This window comes from Neodiprion virginianus, chromosome 1, assembly GCF_021901495.1.
Source record: "Neodiprion virginianus isolate iyNeoVirg1 chromosome 1, iyNeoVirg1.1, whole genome shotgun sequence".
NCBI lineage: Eukaryota > Metazoa > Arthropoda > Insecta > Hymenoptera > Diprionidae > Neodiprion > Neodiprion virginianus.
Window position 1 is genome coordinate 27,928,323 of NC_060877.1, and position 17,842 is coordinate 27,946,164.

At 42.2% G+C, this 17,842-nt stretch overlaps 3 protein-coding genes and 2 long non-coding RNA genes across 6 annotated transcripts; 1 reads left to right on the forward strand and 4 right to left on the reverse strand.

The window, feature by feature from the left end:
- Positions 1–358: 358 nt before the first annotated feature.
- Positions 359–3,275, reverse strand: LOC124296770 (uncharacterized). Of its 2 annotated transcripts, none has more exons than XR_006906452.1 (2): positions 2,927–3,275; positions 359–2,141 (listed from the first exon to the last, which is right to left on the reverse strand). It is a non-coding gene; the product is annotated as an uncharacterized LOC124296770 (long non-coding RNA). The 2 variants fall into 2 exon arrangements; XR_006906453.1 differs by having other exon boundaries at positions 2,923–3,275.
- A 1,002-nt stretch (positions 3,276–4,277) lies between these two features.
- On the reverse strand, positions 4,278–5,083 carry LOC124296769 (uncharacterized). Its single transcript, XM_046747113.1, has 3 exons — positions 4,930–5,083; positions 4,718–4,818; positions 4,278–4,592 (listed from the first exon to the last, which is right to left on the reverse strand). The coding sequence occupies exons 1-3, from the start codon at positions 4,945–4,947 to the stop codon at positions 4,475–4,477; spliced, it is 237 nt and encodes a 78-aa protein (XP_046603069.1). The 5' UTR covers positions 4,948–5,083; the 3' UTR covers positions 4,278–4,474.
- Positions 5,084–6,298: 1,215 nt separating this feature from the next.
- Positions 6,299–8,990, reverse strand: LOC124296767 (uncharacterized). The gene is made up of 3 exons (XM_046747110.1): positions 8,852–8,990; positions 7,920–8,027; positions 6,299–7,027 (listed from the first exon to the last, which is right to left on the reverse strand). Exons 1-3 carry the CDS (start codon positions 8,912–8,914, stop codon positions 6,824–6,826), a joined length of 375 nt encoding a protein of 124 aa, XP_046603066.1. The 5' UTR covers positions 8,915–8,990; the 3' UTR covers positions 6,299–6,823.
- LOC124296771 (uncharacterized) lies at positions 8,214–10,816 on the forward strand. Its single transcript, XR_006906454.1, has 2 exons — positions 8,214–8,762; positions 8,927–10,816. It is a non-coding gene; the product is annotated as an uncharacterized LOC124296771 (long non-coding RNA).
- LOC124296754 (ATP-binding cassette sub-family D member) lies at positions 10,815–17,789 on the reverse strand. The gene is made up of 8 exons (XM_046747091.1): positions 16,659–17,789; positions 16,076–16,314; positions 15,621–15,989; positions 14,817–14,911; positions 14,539–14,734; positions 14,237–14,334; positions 13,260–13,934; positions 10,815–12,190 (listed from the first exon to the last, which is right to left on the reverse strand). The coding sequence occupies exons 1-8, from the start codon at positions 17,273–17,275 to the stop codon at positions 12,146–12,148; spliced, it is 2,334 nt and encodes a 777-aa protein (XP_046603047.1). The 5' UTR covers positions 17,276–17,789; the 3' UTR covers positions 10,815–12,145.
- Positions 17,790–17,842: the final 53 nt, after the last annotated feature.

Here is a 17,842-nt window from a genome sequence, read left to right on the forward strand (position 1 = left end):
CTTGTTGGTTGGTTTGACAGATATTTATCAGTCGGCTTACTCAAATTTCCCGTAACATATCATCAATGTTGGTTTAACGTGTATCGAGAAGGCGAAAGATCTACTGCAGGGTATCTTTTCAAAACCACGTATCAACTGACGGAAAAAAAACATTAGCCTACACGAGGAAATTGTCTGGATATCGGGATTTTGTTAAGTGTTCGGAAATCGATTAGTAGCGACTGTAATATTTACGTTAATGAGGAAAGTGGCTACACTGTTACTTCACCTGACAGCATTCTTGCGCGATATAATTTTTATGGGAACCCGTAGGTACCGTTGATAGAAAAGGAAATAAAACGTACGAATAGCAAAACTCTTAACTGGGTAAATCAATTTTATTTCACAAGTTCGTCGTCGAGTTAATGTTAACGAGTTGATGTTTCGTTTGTCGTATGCATTTACTTTTATATCGCCGGTGCGCTTTGTACGCAGTGTAGATATTTACTCTGCACACCATTGCGTAATATTGCACAGCCTGTTTCTGACGTTTATTGATCGTCCACTGCACGTGCAACGTGATGCTTTTAAATAATTCATGCAACGGAATTCACAATGTTCTTCCGCTGAGCATTATTACCCTATTACGATACATGGCGGACTGCTGTATTGCTAGTTTAGCTTAATTTTATTCTTGTATTACAGGTTTGCGTGCATGCCGACGAGCTTCGTACAATTATGTCTCATACTTGCTGTTTTAGTTACGGGTCATTTGTTCCTACGTGGCCCCCGGACATCTTTGAGCAAGTTATTTTGCGCAAAGGCGATTGAAGAAAAAAAAATATAGAATCAGTTTAAACCGGTTCTGCCATTTTAATATTTAACCAGTGTCGGAACGCTGAAATTTATTGTAGGTAAAGGTTTACTATTCGTTTCTCCCAGCTATTTGTTTTTCTGGGTTTAGTATAAATTAATATAAATTATACTACGACTTATTACTCATGCTTTTCATAATTCTGTATATATTTATATTTTTATACTATTTATAACTCTTTGATACTTGTCATTACTAATTGTGAAATATCAACATGCAAAGTTTGCATTCCTTTGGAAATGAACCGTTTGATATTTAATGGCGGTAAAATGTAAAAAAATAACTCATTACGCATTTTGGCTATAATTGCGTCTTGGGTCTAATTCATCAACTCGATCATCTCTTATTCAAACTCGGTCTACAAGTTCCAATCGTTACAGCGTTATAATAATATTTACGCAACACTGCTGAGCCTCGATTACGAATATGCGAATCAAATATATATTTTAACTGGTCTCATAGAATTTTCTAACCACTTTTTACGTAAGTGTACGTTCCGGATTGACGGCTTTAGTCACTCCACTTTAGCAATTCTCGTAAACTGCGACTTGGACTTTATCGCTCGTGCCATTATTGATGTAGAATTTGAAAATTGTAATTCCATTTCATGCTAATTTTTAATACTTCAATACCGCCGATATAATTATATTCAACTCGTAGACGTTGTACACGAGGTAGCTTCATTGACTTTGATACCATCGCAAATAATATCGATAGTTACAAAACTAGCGTTGTTCGAAAAATATTTTTGTTATAGTTCGATTTAACATTCAGAACTAGTTCACCGATACGAGTCAGTATTATTATAGCCCTATCAATTAACTCGGGTGGGATTTTCTCGATTCGTAATGTTATTTTTTCTTGCAACCGAACTGAAGTCAGCCGATCAGTATGCAAGAAATGTCTTACAGCTATATTTCAAAATCAAACAAGTCCTCCTCACACTCCGTGTGCATTAATAACTCTGCAATTATAGCCGTCTCTTCCTCGATTCGAGGAATTCGTTGTACAATCCTTGGTAGCCCTGAGTTTTGGTTTCGACATCAGGGTCTGCCTGGAATTCGTACGGCATCTCCTCGGCCCACCGTCCGCTATTTAATATGCTTCTCAATATGCCGGGTGTTAATGTTGAAAAGAAACTCATCAAGTTTTCGCTAATCGTTGAGGGTATCGCGTTGCTGTCGAGTAACAAGTTTCCATTCTGCGGATTCTCGTGCTGCTGCAACGCCTTCGGAGGTCTGGAGGCGACGGGGGTTGCCAGTGCGCCGATTGCGCAAATCAAGCTGATCTACGATATGAAATGCACATATAGTACGTCTAACACGAAGTCTAATACTATCAATCATGAATATGTACACGAGGTGCGTGGGTGGGATTTATTTTATTACACACGGGTTTTATCTGGTGACACACATGCCCGTAATAGTAGTTTTATCCAGTTGGACTTGATTATAATTTTTCTTTCGTCACGTCAAGTCTGTTTCTCATGGTTGACCATATTTGAAAGTGGACAGAAGCTTTAGTTTAAATATAGCTTATATTTTTCATTCTGTGCAATGGATTCACTTCACACATGGATATGGACACGCTTGAATGTACCAGCTCAGTTGTTCAAGTCTTTTTCTAAACCGATCAGGTATCAATTTAAAAACCGAAAAATCGCACAACTTTTATTGGTAAAAACTCTCGGTGAAATCGGTTGTTTCAATTGCAAATGAGATTCAGCTGCTGCTCTACATTGCGAATTAAACGTTTTAACAAGTGAAAAAGAAATTATGAACTGGACGAAATTACATATCTTTAACACTCCTTTCTGTGCTCATTGTATATTCGTACGATTCTTCCCGGAGCGTCGCATTTACTCTGCACATACCTGACTGCGAGAGTTGACATTTCACAAATAACAATTTTTATCTGATATCGATTACACTTGAAAGCGCCGATCAATTTCTGGAATAAAGTTGCCCTGTACAAACTCATAGTAAGAAGCTACAGCTCACCGAGGATACCAATTTCAAGTTGTAACACCGTCTTAAAAAGCTTACGATCTAAATATAACGCCAACTTACGTACGGAAATTATTGACGACAGCATGATGCCAAACACTACGAAGATCTCGGAAGATGTGACGGGTGCTGCGTTATGACAGTAATCTACAGGTTCCACAGTTGGCGCGATAGGATCGGTGTACAAAAAGAAAGTGAGTTTAAGAGAAAGTCAAAGGCAAGGTAACGTGGTTCTTGAGCACTCTGCTTCAACAGCTTCAGCAACCTCTCACGCTTCTTCGATCTTCTTCACCCAGCTTACGCTTGTGCAACTTGTGGCGACGGTTTCTTACGGATAGAATTGGACGTGGAAGACTTTGTTTTACTCCCACCGGTTCATTTGGTGAGCTGTAATCGCACGTTATACTCGCTTCCGATTCGACGACATTGAAGGTCTTTGCCTTCTATCTTCGGTGATGAGATGCATCGTGCGAAACCCATGCAGCGACAATTTTACACGCAGCACCGAAACCACGGATTTTCAGATGGTGTAATATGAGGGAAAAGTGTGTTATTCGTTACAGGCACGGTATGTTGGCCCAAAGAAATAGCAATTGGTATATTTACTATAGAATTTGATCGTAATATTCTTCGGTGCCATCTTCTTTAGGTGAAAGTTGTTTTCATTCTGTTTTGATAAATAGTTGCGTGGTTCTACTTAGCCGTTTTTTATGAAATTCAAGTGATAGCTCGTATAGGTTTCGGATTTGCTTTCGCTGTACTGCAGATACAGCCTTGAGTGATTTACGAATTTCGAATAGTCAATGAAAGGGGAAAGGCCAGTGTTCGTCGTAGTTATTTTAACATTTCAAATCCGATAAAGCTGGCGTTGCAAGGCTTGACCGAGGTGAAATTTTTCACCGCAGTCGCTTCGTCGGAAAAAAAATGTTTCCCCCACACTTTGCAATGAACCTACGCGTCAATGCAGGGTAGAATAAAAGTCACTGTGGCGACGCAGCGCTGTTTACGCAAGTAAAACGCAATTACTCGATGTTCCATAAACAGGAAGTTGATTCTTTAACCGATACTTCCGCCAATACGTTCGTGACACAAATGTCAAATGCAATCCTTTATTCATCACGCTCTAGCAAAGAATGGAAACCCGATACAGTGCGTATTGCTCACGTAACGCGCGGCCATCTATGTACATGTATGGGCATGGATTATATACATACAATGAAACAAGCACATTTAAAATTCCAAAGCTACGGCTTACCCAATTTTTCACGGAACTTGCCATTCGTCTTTGCAATAAAAACCTTAACTCAAATTAAATATGTCGATTTAACGGAAACAAAACAAACAAATAAATAAAACTGTTGCATCCTTTAGCAGGTGAAAACAGAGATCATGAAACGAGTAAAAATCTATCACCAGAGTTAATGAAAACAAATTTATTTCACACCTATGATACATTAGATTGTTTGGTACACGATAATTTTGAGAATCCTCCCATCATTTGGAGTCGGGATGTGAAAAAAAATAAATACTATCTGTAGATCGGTACTGTTTTACCGACGTGACAGCTCGGTTGGTCAGTTAGTGGATCTTCTCCAGCTACATGTGGTTAGTTGTGCTAGTGTATTCCTTCGAGAGCACTGTAAGTTTTGTATTGGTAAAGTTCTGGTCCGCCGTACCCATACAGAAGTCTCCCTCGGCCGTTCTCGTCGTAGTACGGATAACGGTACTTCGGCCTGATAATTAAAACAAAGTGATATTTGACTTTCGGAATTTTTACAAGGCTAAACTCTGATAATAATTTGCGCTGCGTATGAAATCAACCAAGAAAATGAAAGCGTTATGTGGAGGGGGTACTCACCTTTCGAAGTATTGGAAATTTGGTGCCTTCGGCTGCGGTATAGTAGCTAAAATTTCACCAATTCCACAGACGGCAATCAGCGCAAAGAGCAGCACGATCCACTGCGGAGGAGACATGATCGGTATTACTTACTTACGATTAAATTCAACGGAATCTAGGCACAATTTTTTATTTAACGACTGTATCGAATGTCACATTGACGCAGCACTTACGGATAGAAATCTCGTCATTTCGTACACCCAGCGTGGTTCTGCTGCAACGAAATTATATTAACGTTATAGACGAAAACTTCGCTCAAGCTTAGCTTATCGAGAACTAACAGACAATTGTGAGAAATGCCGTAGGACAGGCTGAACGACGCTCTTACTGGTAAAGAGTGAAAGTTCCTTTAACCGTGGATGGCCGGTTTGGTAGGGTTCGAAAGGATGTCGGTGGGGATGGTGAGAGTAGCTTCTAACCTAACTACGTATAAGCTGGTTTCATGTCAAATTGCACGTTTCCCTGCTGGGCCCAAATTCCGGAGCTATCATGTGTCGCATAATTAAGCAACTCTTGGATTTGCTTTTCATTCCAAAACCATCCGATCACGATCTGCAAACGATCGCCGCACATGACTACCAGTTGTGTGGACGGCGCGATTAATCGAGCCTTTTTTCATTTTTCCTAATCACAATCCACGTGCTAATAGTAAGCCCTAGGAATTATGGCTAATTGACAGTTTCGCAGCAACACTTCCGCATTCGATATAGTCTTAGCCTTCAGACTACGCTCCAGGCCCATGCCAGTAATTTTTTTATTCGTTGGTTATTCATGAAGCCAGTCGTGGAACGTGAGATCATTTTTTGGTACTAAAATCTTCGTCGCGCTAATTCCGATGTTTTTTCTTTTCTCTTTTCTAGTTTTGCGCGACTAGAGGCATTATACCATTACAAGTTCAAGTTTACTCTTCATTTTGGCGCTTTTATTCCACGGTTGACAATAAGTGCAGACTTTGCAGATGTAGAAAAAAAGGTGTTTCAACTATTATAACCGTGAATAAACTACCCTGATAAATGGCACTTTGAAATTGAGAAAAAGCGTGAACGTATATGCGACGTATGATGATCGAGCCATTGTACGATGCGAATTCGCAATTATAATAGGTGATTCACAGTGAACGATTGAGTGTTAGATCTACACGTTTCGAGCACTCTTTACTTGCAATCCAGAATGACGGCTGTTACGCTAAAAGTAATTTTTGTCGCAACTGGGACGAATACCAATTGGGACGTTTCGCTAGCTAATTTTATGCGTGTACCTACGACAGCAAAAAGATGAAACGTGGTAAGGAGAATAACCTCAAGTCCGCAAGAATTTAGCGATCGCTTGCTTTTTCATTAAATATTTTTTTTTTCCACTAAGACATTATGGTTCATCGTGATTTTCATAAATTTATAACTTTCACGAAACCCGATATCCACCACAGACTAGTTTTCTCCATTTTCGTGCAATTAAACGACGATCCGTTCTGTAATGAATTACACTAAGACCAATTTAAAACAATTATGTAACTACACACGTTATTTTAAAATCAATTTATTCTCTGTAAATGATATACATATTTTATACAAAACTTATATGGTAAAAATGTAATCGTTGCATACCAATTTATTATAAATCCAAAATGTTTCTATTTATTAACTAAAATTTTTTTTATTTCCATGCAATCTATCCCACACGAATAAACGGGTGTTTCCTGACAATTTTACGTCCAAGAAAAAAGAACAAATTATCGTCATTTCAATTACGATCCAATATAGCGATTTTTTTTATCCAATGCACGACTGATCAAATATAAAATTCATTGACCTTGAATAATATCCAGTTTTTATAACACCAAAAAGACAGAATTATAAAAAAAAAAAAAAAAATATCACATCAGTTCCACGCTTAAATTGTTCATCATCCGGTACACGTGAGTTAAAATCGAAACTTGAGATATATTGTATGTAAACCTACATCTTGTTGACAATTGGCTAGCGCTTCTCTCAAGTACCAACTACTAGAGCTTTCGTAAAGTGTCCATCTCTCGGGATTTAGCAACAAGCGCCGAAATCAGCGCCGTGTCTAGTAACTCCCAGGCGTGGACGCATCCCAATTGGCTAGAATCACCGCGGGCTGTTTAACGACGGTGGTTTTTGGTGTTACTCCATGGGCACCGATCCCGTATCCCAGCCTGTCGATCAGGTCACGGCCTTGCGGTCCATTGATAGCCTCGAATTGGACTCTCCTCAATTTTCCAACGTCCGGGTCAAAGTCCCAATCGCTTTTCTGCGTGAATAATTACGAGGATTATTACACGAGGCATATATTGTAATGTTTATTCTAATCAATGCGTAACCTGCTGCGGGCGCATAAGTAAAGAGAAATTCTCTCCTGTGAATATAGCTTTGAGGTTGATCCATGGCCTTGGGGCAGCAGGGGGAAAATTACTTTTATTACCTGTTAACTTTTTGTCTTACAATTTTATTGGCACAATTACAAAGCGCACAACTCGGGTTATTATTATTTTTTTTTTTTACGCTATACATCATTCAGAACCAGTGATAAAAACAGCCTTTAATTATCACCGTGGTGTAATTATATAGAAGTAACTCCGCGATCCTGGTTATACCGGTTTAAGAGTAGGTAAAAACGTGAACAAAATTAAAATAATATAAGGAAAACTTGTTTGTTTTTTGTGTCACTGTATCTGCGTTATGCAATCAGTGGCGGAAATCGTGACACGGAGACGGTTATAATAAGGTCTTGAATAACTAATTCCGAGAGTTTAGATTTATATTTTTTTCACCGGCACTGCATGGGGCAGTATTTTTATTGACCAACTCGCCGTCGCCAGATGAATTATGAAGTACATAATTATAATCTGTGATCCCGGAAACAGTATCAAGTGTACGATGAACCCAGTAATTCCCGTTACGTCATGAGTTTAAAATAACGATAAGCCACACTTTGGGTATTCCGAACGTGCAGACTCTTCGGAATTTTCTCATCAATATTTGATCGTTCGTCATTTTCAACGACCAACAATTCATTGAACGTTCCGCTGAGAACAGAAACGTCGTTACGTTGGAAAGGGTTCAATTTACACACAGTAAGTGGATCCTTCACCCCTCTGAAAGTTCATGAGAAAGTTGATCGGTGCAACATGATAATGGCTTACCTCGTGGATAACTGGTCTTCCAGCGACATTATCCTGCAGAAGGTCGTGAATAATACCCAGAACCGAAGCTCCCTGAACCGAATATCCACCGACTAACATCATCATCATCTGTAAACAATTAGCATCCTTTCATGTTACGCTGCATAGGCAAATTGAACGAATAAAACGATCTAATCGCGAACTCTAAGAATCGAGGCCTGCGGTGAGGGGCCATTGCTGGGCCAGAGAGACCTTCGCACGAAAGGCGAGGGACCTTCGCCTTCCATGAGTGGAACGACCGGAAGAGAGGAGTTCGCGGCCTCCGTCGGGTGCGAAATTACGGTTCAACAGCGCGGTCGAGGTATTATCATTGTCTTACCAGGAACAATTTCACGCCCATATCGTCGATCGGCTGCACGTATCAACGAAACTAGAAAGCACCGTGTCGGCTGTTACGAAAGCACTCCGAGTTGTCCGAGGAATATCAAACGACTAAAACATACCGTCTTCGGTAATGCCGACGATGTTAGCCCACCAGCGAAAGAGAAAGGTTGGAAAACAGTGTTGGGGTACTGCAGTGGTCGGCTGAAATCGATGCCTCACCCTTCTCAAGTGCGGCTGTGCCCAAACGGCCCGATTACGACACTGACGACACGCGTCCCGACGTTCGCCAATTGAATATTGATCAACAATGAACCAAATTACGAAATTCTGACCTCTTCCGATCGGAATGAAAGCGATAAAGACCGATCGCTCGCATTCTTCGCACTCTTCGATTTACACTCGACGAGCACCCAGCCAACCGTCTCCGAGGGCTTCGGTACATCAGCGATGAAACTCCAAGCGGGAATCTTGATCGTCGCGGTGAGCATTACTCATTTTCCCACGCTTTGCGGTACCGAGACGTGAATTTACCCGAAAGTGGAAGAGGTCTCGGTTCAAGTCTGCCTTACTTTAGAGTTCATTTTCCCCGCTGTTGTTGACCCTGGTGAAGTTTTGCCGAGGATTAATCCCATTGGTGAACTCAGGTGTTTATCGGCTCGTCAAAAGTGGCCGAGGGCAACCCGTACGTGACCGAATTATGGAGGAAAGGAGTCGCAACGGTGAGAAACTTCGTGCTTGGACCTGCGCCTGCTCCTTGGCACCAAGAGGCTGTGTGGCGGATTGAGTTCGATCCTGATGCGGGTCTTCGCAAAGCACCGGACTATCAGCGATACTTTGGACAGCGCGGTGAAAGTTTGGTAGAGCTTCTTGGTTCCGGAAACTATCGTCCGGGAAACAGTCAGATGTCTCCGCGATCCGTCAACGTTCGTACGACTCAAGTCGGACTTCAAAATTAGACGCAATATAATAACCGTCGTTGATCCAGGAACAATTCATTTATGATCAATGGGACTGTTCGCTGTTTGGAGGCGCGCTTTTTTCTCGATGTCAACTTATTTCATTTCGAGTGTATATTGAACATGCGTTTCAACTCTTTCGATGCGAATGCGTCGCAGCATACTGCATGTACATACATCGTCATGCGCCGCTAAGTTGTACATGCAATTTAGTTTCATTATGTCCCAACCGGCAAATGGTATGAATCACGTACCTATGTACCTATGTGAGAATGTCGACCACGGCACGATCTTGCCACGTGATCGATAGTCGAGATGCGCATACTTTGAAATTTGATGGATGCATGGTTCACATCGTTATAGCCGCGTTAGCGTGCCGTTGCATATTTTTGAATGTGGTGAATCCGTGATTGGCCGCAATTATGATATTTTGTTAAAACCCATCAAGTCAATACATTAACTTCGTTCCTTGTTGTTTATTGACTCGACCGCAGTGATGAGAAGACTGTAATTATATTACCATCATGCCTGTGCGGTTATGTGGCTGTAATGGATATTGGATAGCAGTCAGGATTGAGTAAATCGTTGCTATGAGTCAGTGTACCTAATTGAAATATTTACGGACAATCTTACACATACTCACACTTACGCATACTGAATTGACTTAACTGCCTTTCACCGGTGTGACTACATCTTCATTACGCTGATAATTTAATAAACATTCTATTTCGATATAAATTGAATCTATCTCTTCGACCTGTAAAAATACCTCGAAAGCAATCTCGAATCTTTAACGGTTGGTCAGTGTATTTTGATTCGTGAACCGAAAATCAAAGGGGTGTAGTAAATTCTGCATTACTACTACATGGCGTGACTAAATATAATTAATAATTATTACCGTAATCTACTGAATATTTCTTGCATCCCAATTATACCGACAAGTTCTAAAAGTCATTGACGCGATGCACTTTTCTCCGTGCTCAAGTCAGGTTAAGATATAATGTTATCAAATTATTGAAGTTTCATGGAGACTGATATCGCACAAAAATTTACAAACAACATTATACGCTGAACCCTAAATTCAAGATTTTCATTGGAAGATGGAAAGCTACTTCCACTGTAGACAATGTTTAATTATACGCCAAAATACTTTCACGTTAAGTTCTGTCTATGGTCTACTTTGCTATCAAGGGATAAGTTATTTGAGCAAGTTTATATCTTACTTACTTAACCATCGCTCCTTCCTAGTTTTTATCGAATAAGCATAGATTCTCAATAATAACGTAAGCATGGGTGTAGCAGTTTCTCAATACCTCATTATCGAATGTAATTCACGGCTTCTGCAGAGGTTGTCAAACCGTTCGAGATCAAGTACAAATACTAATCATTCGATTTGTAACTAGTCATTTTTGAACTCCAACTCGAATTAAAATATTCCTCCCAGCTGGCTGAATTTATTAAGAAAGTTGAGGAAATAATGTTGACAATTGTGATCGCGTATATAAATAGCAATATGGATTCATCTTTATTCCTCATATTGAAAATGTGTCTCGTAAATAAAGCAGTGTGTACAAACTATATTTAAAAATAGTTTTATTTAATTTATAAACTAAATATATTTGTTGAAGTTTGTGATTATTGTACAAAACTAGGTATATCACATGTTTGTAGTTCACACGCGAGAAGATTTAATCATAAATTAGTAGAAGAAAAAGTTTATAAAGTAATTACAGTGGTATCATTCCGATGATCAAATTTACGTATATTTACAATCCTCAATTTTTTTTTTACCCCACCACATTCAGGTATATAACAAGGACTTTATGCGTTGCTATCTTATACTCGTCGCTCGGGTATAAAATTATTCCTAATTACACTCACAGATGCCACGAGGCACTGGCTATCTCTGTAATGCAAATTGGTCACAAGCATGTATGCATTCCGTATGCGTGGTTTGATGCTGTATGATCCACACCGTTGTCTTGATCCTACAATCTGCAATTTATGCTTGTCAGCACGAAAGACAAGAAGTCATACCTGGTTGTACGGCGGAGCTCGCCCCCCTCCCCCCTTCTCTGTCACGATTAATATATTTGGATATTAAAATTACACTTATCGTAGTATATATGTAAAGCTGAACAGTGATTATTAACGTCTTCCTTGCCGCTTTTTACACACCTTGAATAAGTATAACACGCGGATTAACCGCGATCCAAAGTATGGTAACATTAAAACCTGGACGCGCGAATTACTTTTTAGTGTAAACTTCGCAGCTACTAGCATCGAATAATAGAAGTCGCGCCGAGTTTCTAAATCATTCATCACGTATGAGAATATTATATAGTGCAAAATTATCTACTTACAATTAATCGAAAATAGAGGAAAATCATACCCTGATTCATTCAATTCATTGAAGCCCAAGTTCGATCGCTACGGGTTGCTTAGTGATGAAAACTCGACAGTAGGTATTTTCCGGTTTTTTTGAAACCGGTATGCAGTCATATCCATCACTTGTAAGGGAAAAAAAAATATGTACTCCGCAATGTGGAAGAATAATGACGAATATAATCTTATAATACTCATCACCACGTCACAGTGAGTCACACTTTTGCTTATTCCAACCATGTTCAACACAAATATCTTTTTCTACTTTTTATCAGAAAAAGAAAATGGATCTGACGAAAGAAACAAAAACAACCCAATGAAACAAAAGCACTGATTTGGGGCACAAGAGCAATGTAGCTCTCGTTTGACTGGTTTCGACCGTTCGCACGGTTCGGTTTCGTTTTTCAGTGTTCACGGCGCATTCTCACTGTATTCCGGTTAAAAGAAAATTAGTCGTTTCTTCGTACAGCTGCTAGTTGTTTTGTTTTCTGTGTAAGTATCTGTTTTGAACCAAATGCAGTTCTAGCTGATGCCCACTGGGTCCTTGGCAAGCATGTCACGTAGTTCCTACAAAAGAAACAGGTGAGTATACAATTTGGTTATAAACGTGACGTGGTATCATTTTGTCACAAACGTATTTTTATCACATATATTAGTGCGCGAAAAGACAACAAGGTACTGATAGTATCTAAAGATACTCTAAAATTACTCAAGCATTCCAAAACAGAACTGATATTTTTTCGACGAATTGAATCTAATTTTTGGTATAATTTCGCCCAAGGGGTCATGCCGATATGTGGCTGGGAAATAATGAGGGCTAGTGTAAGCGTATTATGTGCAACTGCCTCTAAACATCTAGCACGCCGAAAAAAGTTTAAACTGCCGCTAGCTTTGCATATGCAAGGATAGAAAAAACTGTTTGCCTGCATAATTCCGGATAAAACACCGACGAAAGTTGAATATGGAAAGTGTCTCCCGAATATCATCGCGTCAACGAAAAGTAGGGCTCAATACGTCCGCAAATGATCATTGTTCCTAATTGTTCATCCTGATTCCGCGAAAAAAGAATAGAATATAACATAGAATACATAATAATAAATTTTTGTGTAGCCATGGCAATGTTGGAAATGGCATGTAAATATGTACGTAAAATTTACTAATTCCCACTAAATCGCATTTTATATTCTGTTCACTTTAACTCATTTTAAATTAATAGATTTACGCGTCTTTCTGTTTAACAACAAAAACTAAAAATGGCACATTTCTGGATAATATTCAACTTTTGTTATACTATAAATCACTGGTAATCGTAGTAACTTGCTTATCTGTCCATTAAAAATACCTCTTCCTTTTCCCGCTTGAGTCTAATATTTCGAGTGTGGTTTTCGTCATAATTACAAACACCGCGGCACCGGGAGCTATGTTACTTGTTTAAGGAATGATTGGTGTCGCATAATCCGACAAGCATTCTCACTATCAATAGTACAGAGTAAAAGCAGTTTGACAAGTTTCAACGAAACTGAATGAGTTTTAGGTCAACTTCCCCTTAGCATCTATTAGCAACAAATCGATTTCTATCCTCTCTTTTTTTTTCATCACCAATCAAATCGCGATTAAATTAATTCTTGTGAATAACCTGCAGTCTGTGATGGTGGTGAGGTTCTTCCTTGTCCATGTCTTGGTCGTGATTCGCTACCTTGACCTGAACGTCGCTCTGGTTCAAAGGTCCAAGATCCCAGCCACCCTCGCCGTCGAAGCGGAGTATAAGCTTGTGGAATTTGGACAGGGAGGCGACTCGGTGAGTGACCGTCAGCAAGGTGATCCCCATACGTTTTGCCGCCTCGTAGATGGTCCCCTCAGCCTCGAGACTAACGGCGCTAGTGCATTCGTCCAGGAGGGCGTACCTCGGTGCGTGGAAGAACAATCTAGCCATTGCCAGCCGCTGTTTCTCTCCGCCGGAGAGCGTCGAGTCCCAATCGTTCCGAGAACTGAGCCCTTCGGCCTCTCGCTCGGCGAGACTTCGCAGATCGACGAGATCCAGGAGGTGGAGAAGCTCTTCGTCGGTGTATTTGCCCTTCGTTGAATCGGAGGGGTATATTATCTGGTCCCTCAGGGTCCCGACGGTCATGTACGGCCGCTGAGGGATGTAGAAAAGCGTCGGTCTCACACCAGCATAAGTGAACTCTCCGGTCTCCTTGGGGCGGGTCAATTCCCCACCGTAAACGGGCCAAAGACCGGAAACGATCCTGAACAGCGAACTCTTGCCGCACCCGTTTGGTCCTGTTATCAGTAGGTGATCGCCTGGCTGAATCTGCGTAGGTGAAAAATATGCAAAATAAAAGACAACGGGGAAGTGAAGAGGGGAAAAGAATCAAACTATTAAAACATGGATACGGTTGACACGTGCAGATCATGTATTGCTTGCCTCTGATCTTGACTTTTATATTTGAATAATTGTCAGTCTCGAGTCAGCAGCCAGGCTAATCTGAGGCTCGACGAGTTTCTTGGCGGCCAATGCCAGGCCGACTCGAAGATGCTGGCTCTATTATTAGGGATACAATTTGTAAGTTGGTGTACGGGTCGTATATACGTTTCACGTCACGTGGAACTCACCCGCAATGTCAGACTTGGCACAATGACTTCGCAGTTGGGCGTGACGATGGGGACATTCGTCAGTCCGATACTTCCGTCTGTGCTTTCGCGAACAATACCTATGAACCAAGTCGAGGATGTCGTTAAGCATCAGGTTTGCCGCAATAAGAGACGTGGTTACATGGAAATACCGTGGCGTTGTTCTTTGCGTTAATTATCTGATTGTACAACAATTACGACCACGAAAGGTTGCAACGATTGTGTTGCCAACGGCGCAACGACCAATCATGCTCTCACAATTTTCGTTCTCCAGCCAGGCTCACCTCTTATTTGCGGTACTCCGTCCTCAAAGTGCAGAATGTTTTCGCTTGGTCGCGTTACTTCTATACCGTCGTTTCCGGTAATCGGCCTGTGCTGTCCGACGACTATTCCCTTTTGATATTTACAAAGTGCCGTGTCCTTGAAGACGTCCAACATCTCGCCAACTCGAGCCGTGTAACCAGCCAGGGCCACGGCTTCCTGAAATTTAATAACTTGTTCCAATCGACCGACCATGTTTAATCGTGGGAATTTTAGAGTGGATCGAGGTGTGCAATACAACCTTATAGGACGACATGAGCCTCTCTACAGCATCGGCACCCGAGCTTAGAAGATACTTTGAGGTAGTCAGGTACTGCGTCCTCTCACTCACGCCAGCTGCGAAGTATTTCTCAACTGTTACTTGTGCCTTTCAACGTTTAATTGTGAAACGCGTTCGTCACGAGCGGTGTAAAAAATTAACTCAGAATAAATCAGGAGCGGCTTTTATTCTTAATTTGCGTCATACGTGAATGGTGGTTTACGTTTGTCGTTTCACTTCCTTACTATGTTGGTCGGAAAATGGACGAGACCGGGACGCGCAGTTATCTTTACATCAGCGAAATGTCAGGTAAAAGATTTGTCGCTTTCAACGACAGAATAAATTACACATACGGTCCTCAGTGTTGCCTGCTTCGCTAGATTACATTTTGACTTGCTCGTTCACGGTCTTATTTTAATTACTGCTCCGGTTTCCGTACACACGTGTGCGAAACTACGTTCAATTAATTTTTGATACCGCTTGTACGTCGGTACGTTACATCGCCATGTCAAGAACTAACGAAGATGTCAATTAAGTTCGTGACGTAAGACTGCGAATAATACGGTGGTTCTTTACGACCCGCGCGTTAAGAGAAAAACGCTGACGCTAGTAAGCTGCGGCAATATCTGTATAACAAACGACTTGTGGAACGCGTGACTTTTATGAGCGTAACCGCACGTATGGAACCGGAACTAAGCAACTTGTCGCGATGAAGAAAATCTGTTAACGAAGAAAACTCTTGACATCGAATGTCCGAGGCGATTGAAATGAAAAAATGTAACTCACTGTCGTCATTGGATGCCCGTGAGGTGGATGTCACGGGGAATAAGACTGGCAGGGCGATGACAAAGAGCCCCGTTCCCGACCAGACGTACTTCATGAGGAACTGCTCCAGCATAACGTACCACAGTTTCAACTTAAGCACTCGTCTAACATGAACGACCAGAGAGTCGTAGGCGGAGTTGAGATGCCGAAGTTCGGCATCCTGGCCACCGTAGAAAGCGATCTCTTCGGCGTGAGCGCTGACCCTCGCGTGTGCCTGTCGCAGACGCCCGCGTCGCGACGCCTCCTCGGCGACCAATTGACCAAACTTTGGCGATGCCAGCCGCAGAACCTGACCAGTCAGGCCTATCACTGCCGTTGCCAACAGCGGACCTGTGGATAAGGAAAGTCCGTGTCAGTACCTGAAACGAATGCGCCGGAAGCGGAAAAGGAAAGGGAGGAGGAAAGAAACCGAGTACCTGGAACTGTTCTGGAACCCATACGAGCCGAGAAGGAGGCCAATGCGATGCCCACAAGTGCACAGTCGAGCAAAGGTTTCGTAAGACTAGTATAGAGGTGAGCTACGGAGGTGGCCAACTCGGACAAGTCGTCGGTCAGCCGTTGCTCGGCTCCGCCAAGCCGCGAGTCCAGGGCCGAGACTCTGTAGTAGGTCTGCTGACTGAGGTACATATTGTACGCATGTTTGACTAGCCGTCCCCTGTAGAAGAAGGAACGTGTAAGGTTGGTCGGAGATTAGAGAGACTAGCGTATAGACTACGCGCGAACCGCCCACGCTAGCTTCGCAGAAATTACAACCGTTACGGTACGGTTGATAAACGGCGTTCGATATTAGCTAGTACGATAAACGATGATCAGTCATAGTTACGGAGATAGGGCGATAGCTAGTCCGCTTTGTGCTCGCTTTATCACGAGCGAATGTGAAAACGATCTCATTATCCTCGCGTCCGCGATCAAGTTCCAAAGTTCAAAGAGCATTCCGATATTATCGTTGTCCGACCACTTTTTATCGTTAGAAAATAAACCTCCATTTAAGCTGTTTACCTGAAACTCAGGGCCAGACGCCCCTCGAAGTAGCGGATGGCCGAGTTGACGAAGGTCGCAGGTAGAGCAATGCCGAACCACCGTATCAGCATCGAAAAGAAACCCCAACCGTCCCGAAGTACGATGCGTTTTACTATGCTTCCTTCCAGGGTAGCGACGTAAACCGAAAGAAACGTCCTGGCCAAAAGAGCCAGCGTAACGCTCGTCAGCAATGCTGCCTCCTTGGTCCGCCAGCCCGGTATCATAATTTTCAGCAGTGTCAATAACCGTGCCAAAAATTCACGGTCCAAACCAGTTCCAATGCCTTTGTTACCCGCAGGTAATGACGAGCTCGCCTCGTCACCGGCCGATGCTGCACCATTGTTTCTCGCCTTACCGTCATCCTTTACGTTGTTATTGTTATTATTACTGGCGGTGTGTCGATGGTCCGAAATATCCCTGCAGAGGCTGGTCGCCTTCTTTTTCGCCTGCGCCGCTACCTGGTTCAAGTAAGGATATCCGAGTTTCAGGAGATAAAGGGTCGTCACGAGGCCCACGACCCCTTGGGTCAGCCTCTCCTGTCGTATGCCATATCGTTCCGAAGTCTTGTCGATCAATTTAGAAAATACGGACGACATAATGACCGATTATCCGTCACTCAATTGTACTCATCAAGGTTTCACTTTGCGTCGCGCATTCGCCGTAAGAACGTGTCAGTTCCCAGCCTCGGTGTACACGTTATATTATATATTGTATCGTTCGCCCCTGCGAAACTGGAAAGTTTTGCAATCGCCTCCTCGTCGTCAGGACGTCGACGCACTCTTTACGGCTCTAGACCACTACACCACATGGTACAGTGTCGAGTGCGCTGATACGAGGACGCGAATCACCGCTGCCATGAAAGTTTCCGAGTCCCACTTCTACGCAGACACCCACGGTCTTAAATGGCAACAAAGAGTCGATCAGCTGCTCCTCGCTTGGAATTATTTCACTGGCCAATCTGCGCCGGGGTACGCACGTGATGCTGGTGAACTTGACAGTCTGACGTCTGACGTCTGATGTCTGATGTCTGGTATTATTCGAGGTGGTACCGCGATCGGAGCGGAGCCGTTCTGTCCTTTCGAGTTCTTTCGACGACAGCTCACGCTGAACTGCCCCACTGGGCACTGACGTTATTCCCGCTCAACTCGCTCATGGACTCGGTT

Bases quoted from the DNA above. Each gene is read 5' to 3' on its own strand.
- LOC124296769 (XM_046747113.1), bottom strand. The intron at 4,593-4,717 runs GTGAGTACCCCC...TTTAATTATCAG, and splicing joins AATTTCCAATACTTCGAAAG to GCCGAAGTACCGTTATCCGT.
- LOC124296767 (XM_046747110.1), bottom strand. From the start codon at position 8,914: ATGGGATTAATCCTCGGCAAAACTTCACCAGGGTCAACAACAGCGGGG. The intron at 8,028-8,851 runs GTAAGGCAGACT...AATTGTTTACAG, and splicing joins CGGGGAAAATGAACTCTAAA to ATGATGATGATGTTAGTCGG. The intron at 7,028-7,919 runs GTAAGCCATTAT...TTATTCACGCAG, and splicing joins GAAGACCAGTTATCCACGAG to AAAAGCGATTGGGACTTTGA.
- LOC124296754 (XM_046747091.1), bottom strand. From the start codon at position 17,275: ATGTCGTCCGTATTTTCTAAATTGATCGACAAGACTTCGGAACGATAT. The intron at 16,315-16,658 runs GTAAACAGCTTA...CTTCTTCTACAG, and splicing joins CGTCTGGCCCTGAGTTTCAG to GGGACGGCTAGTCAAACATG. The intron at 13,935-14,236 runs GTGAGTTCCACG...TCACCTACGCAG, and splicing joins TGCCAAGTCTGACATTGCGG to ATTCAGCCAGGCGATCACCT.